The following is a 14,456-nucleotide window of genomic DNA, read 5'->3' as shown; positions in this document are numbered from 1 at the left end:
CAGATAACCAAGATGCCAGGGTGACAGTAGAATCTGAGAGGCGTGGGTCAGCATATCACTGCCATCACAAATAGTAGAAGCTATTAAGCAAAAGGCCCCACCTTATTCTAACAGCCGTGCTTTTGGGGGCTTATACAATAATGTATATATCAACATCTCAAACCTATGAATCATATCAGGATGTTTATGTTTTTATCTCCTGTAGGGGTCACCAAGACAAGGCAAGTTTATTTTGTAGAGAACAATTCGTACACAAGGCAATTCAAAGAGCTTATATATTCACAAATGATTAGATTAGTGGGAGCTTGATGTTTGACTGTGTGGAATTGGATAAATATGGGTGTTTGCCAAGCAAGGTGGTTCTAATGAGAGATGATATCAAATGACATCACTTTAAAAGTTGGATTTTCAAAACATGACTCATACTGACTAAAAGTTGGGATATCTTGGTCTCTTGCTGCTACGCTGATGACCAATTTGTCTCCAATAAGTTTGCAAACATCTTGGAAGTTTTATAATAAACTGTAGTCCAATATTTTTCAGCTTATACTGAAGAAATCTAAAAAGCAACATTATTACGTTTTAAATTAAAGAAACGTTGACTCAGACTTTTAATAAATGTCTCATTTTGCTGGTTTACAAAATGATTGTGACTTTGTCCCAAGATGTATTTCTAAGTGAGTTTAAAAGCCTTTAACTAGCCCTAAAAATTTTGCCAAAGGACCACATATTTACATGTTTTTAACACACAACTGAACAGCCACAGCTGACTGAACCACATAGAAACAGAGCCAGTGTCGGTTTGAGGCTGGCCTAAGCATGAGAAACGTAAAAAAAGGCAAAGGACTGCTCATCATTCCACAATTGTAAATCTGCAGCTATGGCAGAACACTGCTGGGGATGGTCCAGGCCAGTCACGTCACCCATGAGTGACAACCACTGCACACAGATTCACCTTGTCCATCTGCATAACAGATTTCAGCCAACATCACACACTGCTGGCACGGTTGTGGGATGATGCAACAGTTGTGTGAATGTAAAGATAGTTACGGACTGTTTGTAACTTTATGGGATGAAACCATGTCATCTTTCCACAGGAACTGTACTTACAACACTCCACAGATGGGACAGACTGCAGTGGTTTAACACAACTTCAGAACTAATCTACCGTAGTGTTCTCAGGTGAGGAAAAAGCTCGCGTTTGTAGTTAATTTGACACAGGATTCAATAAAATATTAAACACCACTGCTAAGCTTAAATTAATACATTGATGTGTCTACAGTGTCTGATTAATTAAGTAGATCTGTTCAGCATGTATCAACCGATGTCCACAGGTAGTGAAAAACATTATTAGACACAAACAGAAACAGTTTATTCTGTGAAATAATTGGCCAATGCCAATTGATCAATATCAAGGTTTTTCATTGGCCTCCAAGAAGTCAAGACACACAACCCATCTAAGATTTGTTAACAAGGCATGCGTGACTAAGTATGAACCACCCAAAGTATGCTATGCCACCTCCAAGTAGTGCTGATGGGTTGCCATTCCTCAGAACCACATCAGACAATATTACCATTCCATGAGGGGCAGATGATGGGTGTGTCATCATTGTCCTGTAACTATTGATTACCGATTGGTCACGGATTTGTTCTGACACCAAAAATGTGCTTTTGCTGGTATTTTTTTGCAAAAAAAACCATTTGGCAAAACATTGTTTTTTTTTATGAAAAAGGTGTATTTTGAAATGAGTTTTTAAATCGTTTACCTCCACATTGCCACTGATAAACACTCAGTAACGCACTCTTGAAACTCTCCTGATTCAGCTGCTCCTACACAGTCGGCAGGTGTTTTCTAATTTGTCATAATGGCACATTATGGTAGGATAATTCTACACTTCAGGGCAATTTCCCAAATCAAGTCAGCTCAAATTCCTTGTACGAGTTGGTTTACTCATATATATACTCATATATATATATATATATATATATATATATATATAAACATTCACTCGAATTAGTGGTGTAAACGGAAAGTAAATTTCCGCTAATGTTAAATGGGACAGCCGAAGGTTCTTAATTTCCGTTCAAATTTAACATTTTCACGCAAAATGAGCTTTTTACGCAAGATTAACATGCGCACGTTCAATAAATGTCAAATTTAATGAGTGAACGGCAATCAATTTTGACAGCCTTAGTATATGTATATATATCAATCCCTTTATGAGCAGTGTACCCATCTTCTGATGGCTACTTCAGGATGGTGCAGGATAATGCACCATGTCACAAAGCTCATATCATCTCAAACTGGTTTCTTGAACGTCACAATGAGTTCACTGTAATCCAAAGGCCTCCACAGTCGCCAGATCTCAATCCAAAAGAGAACCTTTGGGATGTGGTGAAACGGGACATTCGCCTCCTCGATGTGAAATCGACAAATCTGCAGCAACTGCGTGATGCTATCATGTCAAAATCGACCAAAATCTCTGAGTGTTTTCCAACACCTTATTGAAAGTATGAAGAATTAAGGCAGTCCTGAAGGCAAAAAGGGGTCCAACCTTTTAAAAGCCAGGTGTACCTTATAAAGTGGCCGGCGAGTGTGTAATCACTGGCATCTTGGACAAAATCCTGTCCTGTAATCCCACATTTCTACATGACAACCTTTCTTATTTGTGGTCATCCTGATAAAAGTCTCATCAAGCTAGATTTTAGCAACAGCAAAGAAGTTGTTTTCAGTATCCCTGCTGTGTGTTATTGCTCTTCGTGCAACACCAGGGTCACAAAGCTTCATGAGGCAAAAGAGAAGAATACGTGCTCAGTAAGGCCACCGCGATAGATATCTATTCCCACCACACCAACATACAAGCCGTCATATCATTTACAAGGATAACTGCTGTGCATAACCACACAGAGAGAGACACCGTAAGCAATCTGCGTCAAACAACTAAAATAGTCATCGCAGAGGGTGGCTTGCGAGTAAGGAGAACTTAATGAAACTCTTCTCCCCGAGGAGAATGCAGCCATAAAAAGTAAAAAACGATAGTGATCCGTGGCTGTGGCAGAACTGAATTCAGCACAAGTCGTTCGACAGAATAACATGAGGGTAGAGTAGAAGAGGGGGTGTATGTGGATTGAAATGCCAAGATCAGTCATTTTTGTCCTTGCACCTGCATATGGGAGTCTAATTGAGATTCCCCTCATCAAGAGTCCTGTCGACAGGTGCGCCGTGGCCGCAGCGTGCAACCTGCGGCAACTTCCACACTCATCAATCATGCAGACGCAAAAGCAGCATTAACCACAAACAATGAATTTTGGAAAACTTCCACAATAATCCAGTTTGGATGATTGGTGATTTACGTTTGAGAGCGTAAACAGAGGAAATTAGGCTGTCTTTACTTACAGTTCTCAAGAACTGGATCTCATCTTCCCCTTCTCCGCCCTCAGCCATGGCTGTGAAGGAGCCTCCTCAGACTCTGGAAGCCACCGCTGACTGCCGGTAGAAACGCGATGCTGTGCTTCTCAAGCCGATATTAGCATAGAGCTCATCCACAGCCATATAGGGCAGCCCGGCCGAGACCCCCTCCTCCTCTCTTACAGTGCCCCCTCGCTCACTCACTCACCCTTCCTCCACCCCCTCCTCGTTGCTGCGCCCCAACGCCAGTAGCAGCAGTGAGGAGCAGCGGGTGTACTGAGCCGGGGCAGGCGGGACGAGCTCCCCAGTGGTGATGAGAATGATGATGGGTAGCTGTGATGAAATTAAAATGTTTGCGGTGGAACCTCGTTTGCCAGTTGAATTAACGGCTTTAGACAGTGAGACATGGTGTTGACTGGCATCAGGGGAGCTGAATGTACAGTTATGAAGGGCTGTTTAGTAATTACACTGACACTGCGGAGTTGTGTTAAAAGTCAGCACGTATAAGTGTAGTTTTAAGATAGGGCATCCCGTTTTCATCCATTTATTTTCAGTCATGACAGGCAGTTTATTTATTGATCTATTTATTTATTCATTTCAAGCACAGGGGCTGACTTGTTGAATGTACTTTGGCATGTTTAATTGATTAGCCTACACATTTGTCCACTGTGCATACTTCTCCACAACTTGCAGACACTGGATGTCCAACACACACTGTTTTTAAACTTTTTTTTATGTTATGTGCTAAATCACAATTTAATTGCATTGACAAGGTCTAATCCTTTCTGTCATTATTTCTGACTGTGATGAATATTTATTTTGCATATATTGACAGATTATTGGCACTTCGGAAGAATGTTTTAGCTGGTAAAAAAAAAAAAAAAGTTGTATAACCTGTTGCAACGCAGATTAGAAATAATTCCAGTAAAAAAAAAAAACAAGATTATCACGATATATAATATTATCCACAACCATACATATCTATTTGATTTAATTTTTTGTTTGTTTTGTTTTTCATATGTTGACTTTAAATCAGTTTCCATGCAAAGTAAAGCCCAGCAACATTTTATCAGGTGCCTGTCGTTAGACTCAGAAGAAAAGCAGCCAATACATGACTGACATCCAGTGGCCACCCCTTGTATCTTTAGTACAGTACCTTTGGCGTCGTGTCACGGTGCTTGTTGTCCCCTCTTTCCTGAACTCTAACCGGTCAAGGGAAATGGCCGGGACATGCTGGAGATTTTCTACTTGTTAAAAGGGAGTTTTTTCTCTCCATGATTTAGGACAGGGGATATGTTGGCTTTCTTACCTTGGAAACGTTTTTTGAATTGGCTTTGTATGGATTGAAATAATTTAGATTTGTATTGATTTGAATTGACTGGATTATGGTTGTTTTACAGTAAATTGAATTTTAATTTGCTTGAACTGGACTGTGTCTTTGAGGTGCCTTCAGATGCCATTTGTTGTGATTTGGCACTTTATAAGTTGAATCGAACAGTAGGTGGTGACATGTGGATTGAATAGTGGAAGTCATTGCTTTGATTTTGTGTGTAAGAGACTAAGTAAAGAACAGACAGGAAAGCTGGAGAGAGTAGGGATGACGTGATTATTATTATTATTATGAGTGGACATGGGTGCACGACTCATAATTTAGTGCCCGATACAATACCATGTCACTGGAACTTAATGCAATTACTGTAGTTCTCCCTTGATAAATCATCCATAGATGATTATTTACAGTTACCTTTTACATGATTGATGAACTGATATTCAGTCAAGCTGATTGGATTTCAATTTCATAAAAGTCTGTTTGCGTAACATGATTTGTGTCTCTATGTTTATTGTCGAAATTAGAAAATGATTGCTTCACATTTCTGTGAGAACAGACACTGTTCTGCTTTCAAAGATGCTGAGAAAATGTATTTTAGGTAAACACTCCACAGAGGTTGTAAAAATTCGATTTGCTCTTTTACAAAAATATCAACACAGTTACCAGAAAATCAAAAGATGGATGAGGTACCTGGGCAAAGGTGTGCAAATTCAAGGTGGGCATTAGTTGTAATCAACAGCAATTTGTACACACATTACTTGTCAAAATAAGAAAATAAGACAAGGTAAAATACATACAAACATAACATAAATAGAAGAAAATAAAAAAAAATGTCTGTAGCTTCATGTAAAAAAGGTTTGGATCATAAGTTGCATTTGACTCCATAGGGTTTCTTTTCTGTGTAACCTAATTCACAATAATCCATCTTCTCTTTCTAAATTCTCTCTAAAGGTGTCATTATCATACTAACAGCTGTTTATTTTCTTTAAACGTCCGTGATCCCTTAAAGACACCTGGCCAGCGGTCAGATTAGCTCTGTGTGCAGCTCAGCATGTTGCACAGCTGACCTAAATAGAGTAAGTGGTCGGTAAAAGGCAGCAGAAGAGATGCAATTCCCTCTATAACAGAGTGATCACAAAAAAGACTATAATTTCTTCTAAATAAAACATCTGATGACACATAAGTTATTCTGTACTGTTATAGAACAATTTACCCAACACATCATGCATTAAATGCCATGGGCCACATGAACATTGGACTGGTGTTGAGAGAGTTCATTTTATAGTGCAATTAGTGTTTTTTACTTTATTAAGATAAAAATGTCAAACTTTTACCTGTGTTTGGGTATACTTTTTTTAGCAAAAGACATGTACTGACAATCATTCGTGCGTTGCCCACCTTGTGTGCATCAGGTATTGATTAAAGTCAAGGGGATTACACTAATTAGTCCAAATCCCCACCGTCTGTTTGTTTCTTTGCCCCCTTCAGTACCTGTCAGCTCCAAAGGGATTAGTGACAGAGCTTCAGCCGATGAGCCAATGGGCGGTGTTTGAATTTTCAGTTTGTAGTGGTGATTGGCTGAATCTTGTGTGTACCACCACTCTGGCTCCATAGTTGACCTCGGTTACATGAGCATCACTGTAGGTGCAACAGAGGAGTGACCTGATTCTGCAAGGAGGGATGCTACAGTTTGCTCTAAGTAAGTGATATATATTTATATATATATATGTGTGTTTTATGTGTTTTACATATATCTTATTCTTTGTAATACATGTGAGACAGTTTCAGTTACAGAGCAGCTTCTCCATGAGCAGATTATTCTTTATAATCACTTTTAAGTTCCATAACAACAGTTTAATTGTTTTGTACAACAGAGTTTAAGATTGTGGATGATGTAGAAATCAACAAATATTCACATTGTTATAACTAAAATAAGTTAGTTTTGACTGATTTTGCATTAAAACATTGGTGCTCTACTGCATTGTTTAATTTAATATTCTGAAATGTTTATGTCATGTGGATTTATTAAAATCAATTTTAGGAGATAAACTCTGTGAAAGAATAAAAGATTAGAAACCCATATAAACAGGAGTGAAATCAATATTTTCTTCTTTTTGATTTTAGATCTTATATGGTTGCTTGGTGTCACTTAAGATTGAGAAACCATCACTCACAAAGAGAATCATGGAGAGTGTTCATTCTACCTTATGCCTCTACAGACTCTTCAATGAGAAGAGCTGTGTAAGTCCATCCCTCTCCCTCTACAGGGGCCCATCACCCCCTTCTGAAGTGCTTCTCTGCACCCAACAAAGGCCAACCTCTGATCACGAGGAGGAGGGTCCAGCAGAAAGAGGAAAGCAGGGTCAGGCAGAAAGGTTTTGTCTTACTGATCCTAAAGAAGCCCTCAAACCATTTGATGAATTTGCTGAGATCCGCTGGCTGTCAGAGTTGTTTTCTTTGTGCTGTGAGTGCCAGGCTTTCATGAGTATGGGTAACCAGCAGGCTACAAAACTTAAATCAAACTGTTCTGTTGAGAGTTGGGATGGTTTCCCCAAGTCCCAGAGAATGAAGATCCCTCGGAAGAGAAGGAGGAGAGCAGAGGGGTTAGTTCGCACTGGTGACCCTCAGCATAACCTAAAGATGACACCTGGAACTCCGCAGGTGCCTCTGAAGGCAAGGAGACCAACAAAGCTCCATATAACGAGCTCTCCTGCATTTGGGGAGTGTACCCCTGCAGTTAGAAGAAAACAAGTTGGTGGCAAAGAAAAGGAGGAAAAAAGCACTTCATTGCAAGGGTTAAAGCCAGTGTGGAAAGTGAAGCTGCCTGACACTTCACCTGCGAGTTTACACGGATCGCTCAGCAAGAAAAGCCCCGTCTCCTCCAGAAGGATATTCTCTGCAAAGCAAGAATGCTCTCCCACTGACTCAGACACTGACTTTTCTGATTATGATAATGACCTGTACTCCACAGATATCTCAAAATCTAGTACTGAAGTAAAGAGCTGCAAGACTACAGGCCATAAACTTGAGAAAAAAAAGGCTGAAAATATCAAGGTAAGGTCTTTTCAGAAAGCTGCAGCACTGAGGGTGATGGGAAAGATTGAGGAGGTGGAAGGGATCATACGCCGGGTGAGTCTCACCAGTTCAGACTGGATCAAAGATGGCAGTGAGGAGGAAGACGAACTTCTGTTGTCCTCATCGGGGGTTTTTCACCAGCTCCAGATTGAGCAGCAAAGATGTCAAGCTAAATTTTGTCCTCAGTTCCCGTTGGACGATCAGGACAGAGAGCCCAATGAAGGCAGGCCTGTGATGGCTGAGGAGCTTCATATGCTGGGTGACGCTCTGAGCCAGAGACTGCACCAGACCCTCAAGATGGAGGGAGGAAAAGATGAGGGTGAGGAGCAGGGCCACATCACACAAAGGCCTCTGAATCTATCACATCCACATCATTTTACCTCTGTTGTGCTTGATAAGTCCTCATCACACTCTCTGTCAGCAGGAGGAGAAATATCGCCTGTGCCCTCGCCCACTCTGTCTGTTACTCCAAGGACATCCAGCAGCTTGGAAAGCTTCTACCCCATCCTGTCGTCTCCTATCCCATCCAGTCTGACCGATGTGACCGATCAGCATGCAGCAGAAATCTCAGACGGTCACAGAGTGTGGACTGGATCAGAAGATGACACATTCATTACTCTGGGGGCTGAAAGCTGTAAAAGTACCGCAGCAGTAGAACATGACTGGAGGCACACAAAGGAGCAGTTTACATGGTCCAGCCTTCAACTCAAGGAAGACTATCTGCTCTCTTCAGGTAAAAATGTTTGATAACAACTGCACGCCTGTCAGAAAGTGTTGTATTGTGATGATGATGACAACTCTAATTACGACAGGACACAGACAGCTTCACCAATCAAACTTTATAGGTGAATATATTTAGTGACGAGTGATGAATATTCCCAAAAATATGATTTAACCATCCCATTTTCACGCTGTGCAAGAGAGAGCAAAAATGAATGACAGCATTTAACTCTACCAGTACAAAAAGTCACATTTTCCATAATAAACTGCAACTTGTCATGATAACCAACAGTAAAAATTGTATTTTTAAACCCTAATATGCGGAACAAAAACATCAATAATTGTCTAAACAGTATTGCTGAGTAATGCCGTAAATTAAATAACTGAAATATTACATTTAAGCACATTCCAGGTTTGCTTTCAGTGCTAGCTTCTTTCTATGCACAAAGTGTAGTGATATTTTTAGTGTTTCATATTTCCATGGAAACCTTTTAACCTGAAATTCTGCTGCTTTAGTTTCAGTAGTATCAGCCCATCCCGAGTCAAATTTAACAACTTTTATTCTGTTTGGAATCAAAAAGCACAATGCTTAAAATGTTACATGTCTTAAGTACTAATTCCTTTGCAAGAAAAGTTCTATTTTGTAATAAGAATGAATCCACAACAAAAATGTTTCCTGCTCTTTTGTCATCTATAATAACACAATTTTACCATTTCCTAAACTTTTAATTTGTTTTATTATAATCCCATCTCCAAAATAGTTACATTACGCGCTCTTCTGTAAGACTGTGTAGGGGATTCGTAGAGTAGCTTTCACAGTACAGATTTCTTTATGTGCTTCATCAAGGAGGACATAATACCTTTAAAAACTCCTCAGCTGTGTTGCATGGTGGAAAGTGCATGTGAAACAGTGTGACTTTGACTTTTAGTGGTTGGTCAGTGAACTGTACATCAGAAGAAGAGCAGATGGTGTACATGCTGAGTCCTGACTGTCAGATTTACACATTGATTAAAACACTGTAAATGCTCTGACTGAAGCCTGATGTCTGGTTTGGTCTGCTGCTGTCCCTGCTCTGGGTCATTAAACACACACACACACACATACACACACATGGAGGATGTGTGGTAGTCTGTAAATAATGACCCCTTGCTGTCTGACATACCACCACATCTGAAAAGTGTGTGTGTGTACTCCAGTCAGGCATAAAGTACTTCTGAGCACCTGACGTGCACACCCTTGAAGCTCTGGATCTGCACTGACCTCAGAAGACATCTTAAAGATCAGAAAACGTGTGTGTAGGTGTGAATTTCTACCTTTGGGAGGACAAGTTTGAGTTTTAGGTCCTGGCGTGATTTTAAGGGTGGATGTCGGGGTTACACAATAGTTGTGTTGGTTATGGTTACAGTTAATTCTGTCCTCACAAAGTGAGCCACTTAGATATGTGCTCACATGACCCAGCGGAGACTTGATGATGAGAATTAACCACACTGACCTTCTTTGTAAATAGTTTTATTATATGAGTCTATTTTATCAACTTTGGAGGCATATGCTTTAACGATTGGAGTACCACAAGCAAAACGCTTAGAAACCTTTGACAACAAGGAGAAACAGGGTGAATTGGTGGTGGGGTAGTCTTTGCAACTCATACTATGAAGCCAAATGCTCAAATGTTGTTCAAAGTTATTTTAAGATTTGGGTGATAATCACAAAAAGTACTAATTCAGATATGTTCGACTGGATTTTGTGCAAAATAAAAAAATATATGCATAGGTCATTTAGAATCATAGTTTCAGACTGACTGGGTCGAATCTTCTGCTGGAGTTTTTTTTTAGCTGTGATGAATGTTACTCAAGAGGCACAGTATGCAGTTAGATCATTTCAACAAACTTAATCACTTGGAGGGAAATACTTGCCAATAAATGCATTCGCCGTAGCATCTTCACTCAGATCAGAGAAGTGAAACGTCTTCTTCACTTCTCAGGAAATGATAGTGTGCTCAGGCCGGACTGCAGGCTGTCCAAATAGGATTAATACTCTGAGCTTTGTGAAATGCAACAAATCTTTAGAGGATGATGATTAAAGTGAAAGGAAGAACTGCAGTAAGAGCCTTTTGGGGTTCAAAAATCCAGTTTACTGATCAGTCTGGTCAAACTGAGGGCAGATAACACATTTTTTATAAGTTGTTTAATCTTCTGGGACAGTTAAGTGTCCCATGAAAGCTATACAATCTGTTGGAGATTAACTGCCGCTAAGCCTCCAGGGGCAGAGAGTAACTGAAATTTACAACTCAAGTCTATTTTTATCATGACATTTTATATGGGTTTTTTATACTGTTTTTACATGTATTTGACATGTATGACAGCTTTTACTTGTTTACAAAATTAATATTGTATATTATTATATATATGAAAAGCCACCACAGAGCAAGAGGTGGGGTACACCCTGGAAATGTCACAACAGTAGACTTTCTGTGTTTCATATCTGATTGTTTCTGTCCTCTTTTCTCCAGACGAGGCTCTCCAGAGGCAGGAGGAGATCTGGCAGCAGGAGGTGGAGGAGTCTCTGTCTCGCTGCAGGTCGCTCTTTCACCCGTCCAGACCAAAACTTGTTGACTTTCTGCGCATCACTGCCCCTGATGATGATATCATTGACACGCCGACGGCTACACCTCTCCCCCAAGAGATGCGGGTAAATAGAGTGACTTACACTGTCTAAACTAGTCTACTCTCCCATGAAAATCAGCTTTATTGTTGCCGGAGGAGCTTCTTGTTTGCCTGGTGTCTACACCCTGAGTTGTCACTCATGCAAATTTACGGTGGCGTTTCTGGACCATGTTCATATGCCTTCTTCTTTGCATGTTAAAGCTTTAACCTGCATCTGTTAGACAATGATTTCTGGAAGTGTTTTTTCCATGACAGAATCATGTCTGCTTTGATGCAGTGCTGTCTGGTGCCCAAAGATCATGGGCATCAAATATTGAATATCAGCCATGTCTCTCGCATACAGATGTGTCTCCAGATTCTCTGAATCTTTTGATGATAATATGTTACAAAGATGATGGCATATTCAGTCTTCACAATTCAACACTGAAAAACATTCTGAAATTGCTCCACAATCTGTAGACTGTCTTGAGATTCTGCCTCTCTAAGGTACTCTTTCAAAGCTCAGATATGTTATTGATCTGCTGTCAATCAACCTAATTAGTTGCATCATGTACCTTTAACTGTTAGTTTGCAGTAACACTTTCATATCTAGCCTTTTGCTGCTCCCGTCCTATCTTTATTCAGATGTGTAGGTGACATCAAATTCAAGATTAATTAACATTTTTCAAGCAAAAGCCAAATGTTTCACTGTCAACATTTAATATGCTTTCTATGTATACAATAATTGGTTTATGAGATTTGCAAGTCATTTAATTCTGTTTTACATTTTACAGAGCGTCACAACTTTTTTGGAATTGGGGTTTAAGAAAACCTGTATTTGTCTTCTGCATTTTGCTGGTGCCTGTTTCACTGAAATGAATCTCTTACTTGAAATCAAATTGTTTGAAAGTACCACTCTTTTGATCATGTGTTATTGTGATATTAGCCTACACTAAAGAGGCGTCTGGTACCCTTACATTTGGGTTTAAACAATGATCTCATACTCTGAGGTGTTACAAAGAGCTCTGTGTTCCCTGTTGTTGCATAACCAATACGGATCCATGCAGCTTTGTAACTGCAGTCTATGAGCACTGTTAAGCATGAACTGCAGTTTATTTCACGATATGCTTAAAGCTTTGACTGGCCCCTTTATACCTGTGTACATGAGTAAAACTGCTGAAACCACTTCACGTTTTGTTTCACATTATGCTAATATATGTGAATGAAATGTACAGAAAAACACTTACTATCAGCAAATATAAACACAGGGGCTGGAGTGTGTCACAGGTGACACTTATTACAGCCACCAAAACTAATCTCTATGTCACAATAAAGATGCAGATTTGTAAGATGGTAACCTTTTGGTACCCCTGTTTTTGAGCATATTTTATTATGCATAATCAGTTTCAAGTAATACAAAACATAGGATGTATTGTTTTAGGAGACTTAAAAAGGTAGTAATTTTACACTTTTTTAACATGTGGCAATTAATGTACTGTAATGCTAAACATACCCATAGACTAGTTTTGTTCTCCAGTAAGTGTAGCAGTTTTAGAGCCTTCATAGTGAAAACATTTTTTACTGTGAACCAACATAGCTATTATACATTGTGAAGTGAGATTGCATTGAAACAGCCTTGTTCTGAGAAGTTCGCCCCACCCTGCAAGTTGATGTGTTATTGATTGGAGCCTGAAGGCCTGAAAACAAGGCAAGACATTTAGACATGAAATAACCTAAATCTATGATTTAGAGACCATCATTGGTGCACTGCAGTTACAAAGTGGAAATGCTCAGCCATACTTCTGACTGCTTGTTTGTTGCGAGCTGAACATACCAGAAATGTAAAATCTTACTTTACTACTATGGGCGTGATCTTTAATTTTTGTTTTATAGATACTCAAAACAAACCAGTTTAAGGAGTAGCACCTTGAATGCTGTGTTAATATGAACCACTAGAAGGAAATGCAATCAGTTACTGAACTGTGGGAAGAGTTTCTTGCTATCACTCTATTGCTGAACTCCAGAGTTGCAGAAGTCTCCTCTGAATAAAGTTGTCCTCCTCTCAGATCGGCATTTCCTCCGCAGAAGAGCACCACCTTACGCATATAGAGCGTGTGTGTACGTGAGAGATAAATGCTGTTATTTAACCACTCACATTATTCGTTCATTTACATGCGAGGGATGCATATCTAACTATAGTTTAAAATGACTGTGAAATAAAGTGAACGCAGTATAGTTTCTCTTAGATCAAAGATTGTGCACACACTGGAATTCTGCTGTGTACACACTTAAAATGTCTCAACGGGATTACGTGGATGCATTCTTGTTACATAAACACACTTAAAGGCTATAGTGTACAGTTAGTCCCCAAAAGAATGCTAAAGCCCCTTATTAGTAATCTCATGGACATTAAGACCTCACTGTGGTGTATACAAGCAGGTTTCAGATGCAGAATGCAGTAGTTGTTGGAGAAATGTACCGAGTGTAAAGACATACTATAAAGAAATGATCACTCATGTTGTCACTAACCTGCTGACTGTGGTGACACGAAAGTAAACAAGGGTGGAACCTGGGAACCCAAACATGAGTCAGTGAAGGAGAAAATGTACTGTCTCATTCTACAGTTTTAAAGGATCTCTTAAACAAACAGATGAGAAATCTTTCTCAAAGCTTGTAGTAATGCTTTGAACACTGAATGTCCTCAGGGACTGTAATGCATTTCTTATGAAGTGGTTGAAGAGCCATGTAGAGGAAAACTCAGGAGGGCAGCCAACTAAAGAGCAAGAGGTGAACTTTAATAAACTTAGTGATGGCACAAAACAAAAGGAGCTCCAGGGCATGAAATCCACAAAGAGAAAAATCCACAAAACACAATCAAACTGAGAGTAAAAGAGCAGGGCTGGAAAAAATTATGATTAAACAATGGCCTGGCAAAGACTAAAGGAAAATGGGTAGTACATATATACAGAGGCAGGTAATGACTAAACATTACAGCTGTGTGGCAGTCAGAAAACTAAGATATGATAAGAATTGAGGGCCTAATTCAAATAGAATGAACAGGAGAAGCATGTACAACAAAATCAAACTGAAAGTAAAGACAAAAACTTACACAAGCAGTAATTTACAGAAGCAATAAGTAAACCAATAAGAAATCAAACAAAACAGGAAAACTTATGATCAACATATAATAGCATTTAATGTAGTAATCAAAACCCATAGGCCACAGCAATTGGTAGCGGATCTTCTTTTTTTCCCACTCTGTAGTTTACCCCCTTTTTC

The 14,456-nt window shown here is 39.5% G+C and overlaps 1 protein-coding gene across 1 annotated transcript in view; it reads right to left on the bottom strand.

Moving 5' to 3' along the window:
* Positions 1-3,525, bottom strand: part of ryr3 (ryanodine receptor 3) — a 116,014-nt gene extending 112,489 nt beyond the window's left edge. Inside the window, exon 1 of the mRNA XM_072362402.1 lies at positions 3,398-3,525. Within this exon, the coding sequence (XP_072218503.1) occupies positions 3,398-3,445 (48 nt within the window). The 5' untranslated portion in view covers positions 3,446-3,525. The remainder of the gene's footprint in view (positions 1-3,397) is intronic.
* Between the last annotated feature and the right edge of the window lie 10,931 nt (positions 3,526-14,456).

Source organism: Leuresthes tenuis, unplaced genomic scaffold (genome assembly GCF_036924035.1).
Source record: "Leuresthes tenuis unplaced genomic scaffold, fLeuTen1.0.hap1 SCAF_13, whole genome shotgun sequence".
Taxonomy (NCBI): domain Eukaryota; kingdom Metazoa; phylum Chordata; class Actinopteri; order Atheriniformes; family Atherinopsidae; genus Leuresthes; species Leuresthes tenuis.
The sequence above is the reverse complement of the archived record's forward strand: the minus strand, read 5'-3'. Positions and strand labels throughout refer to the sequence as shown.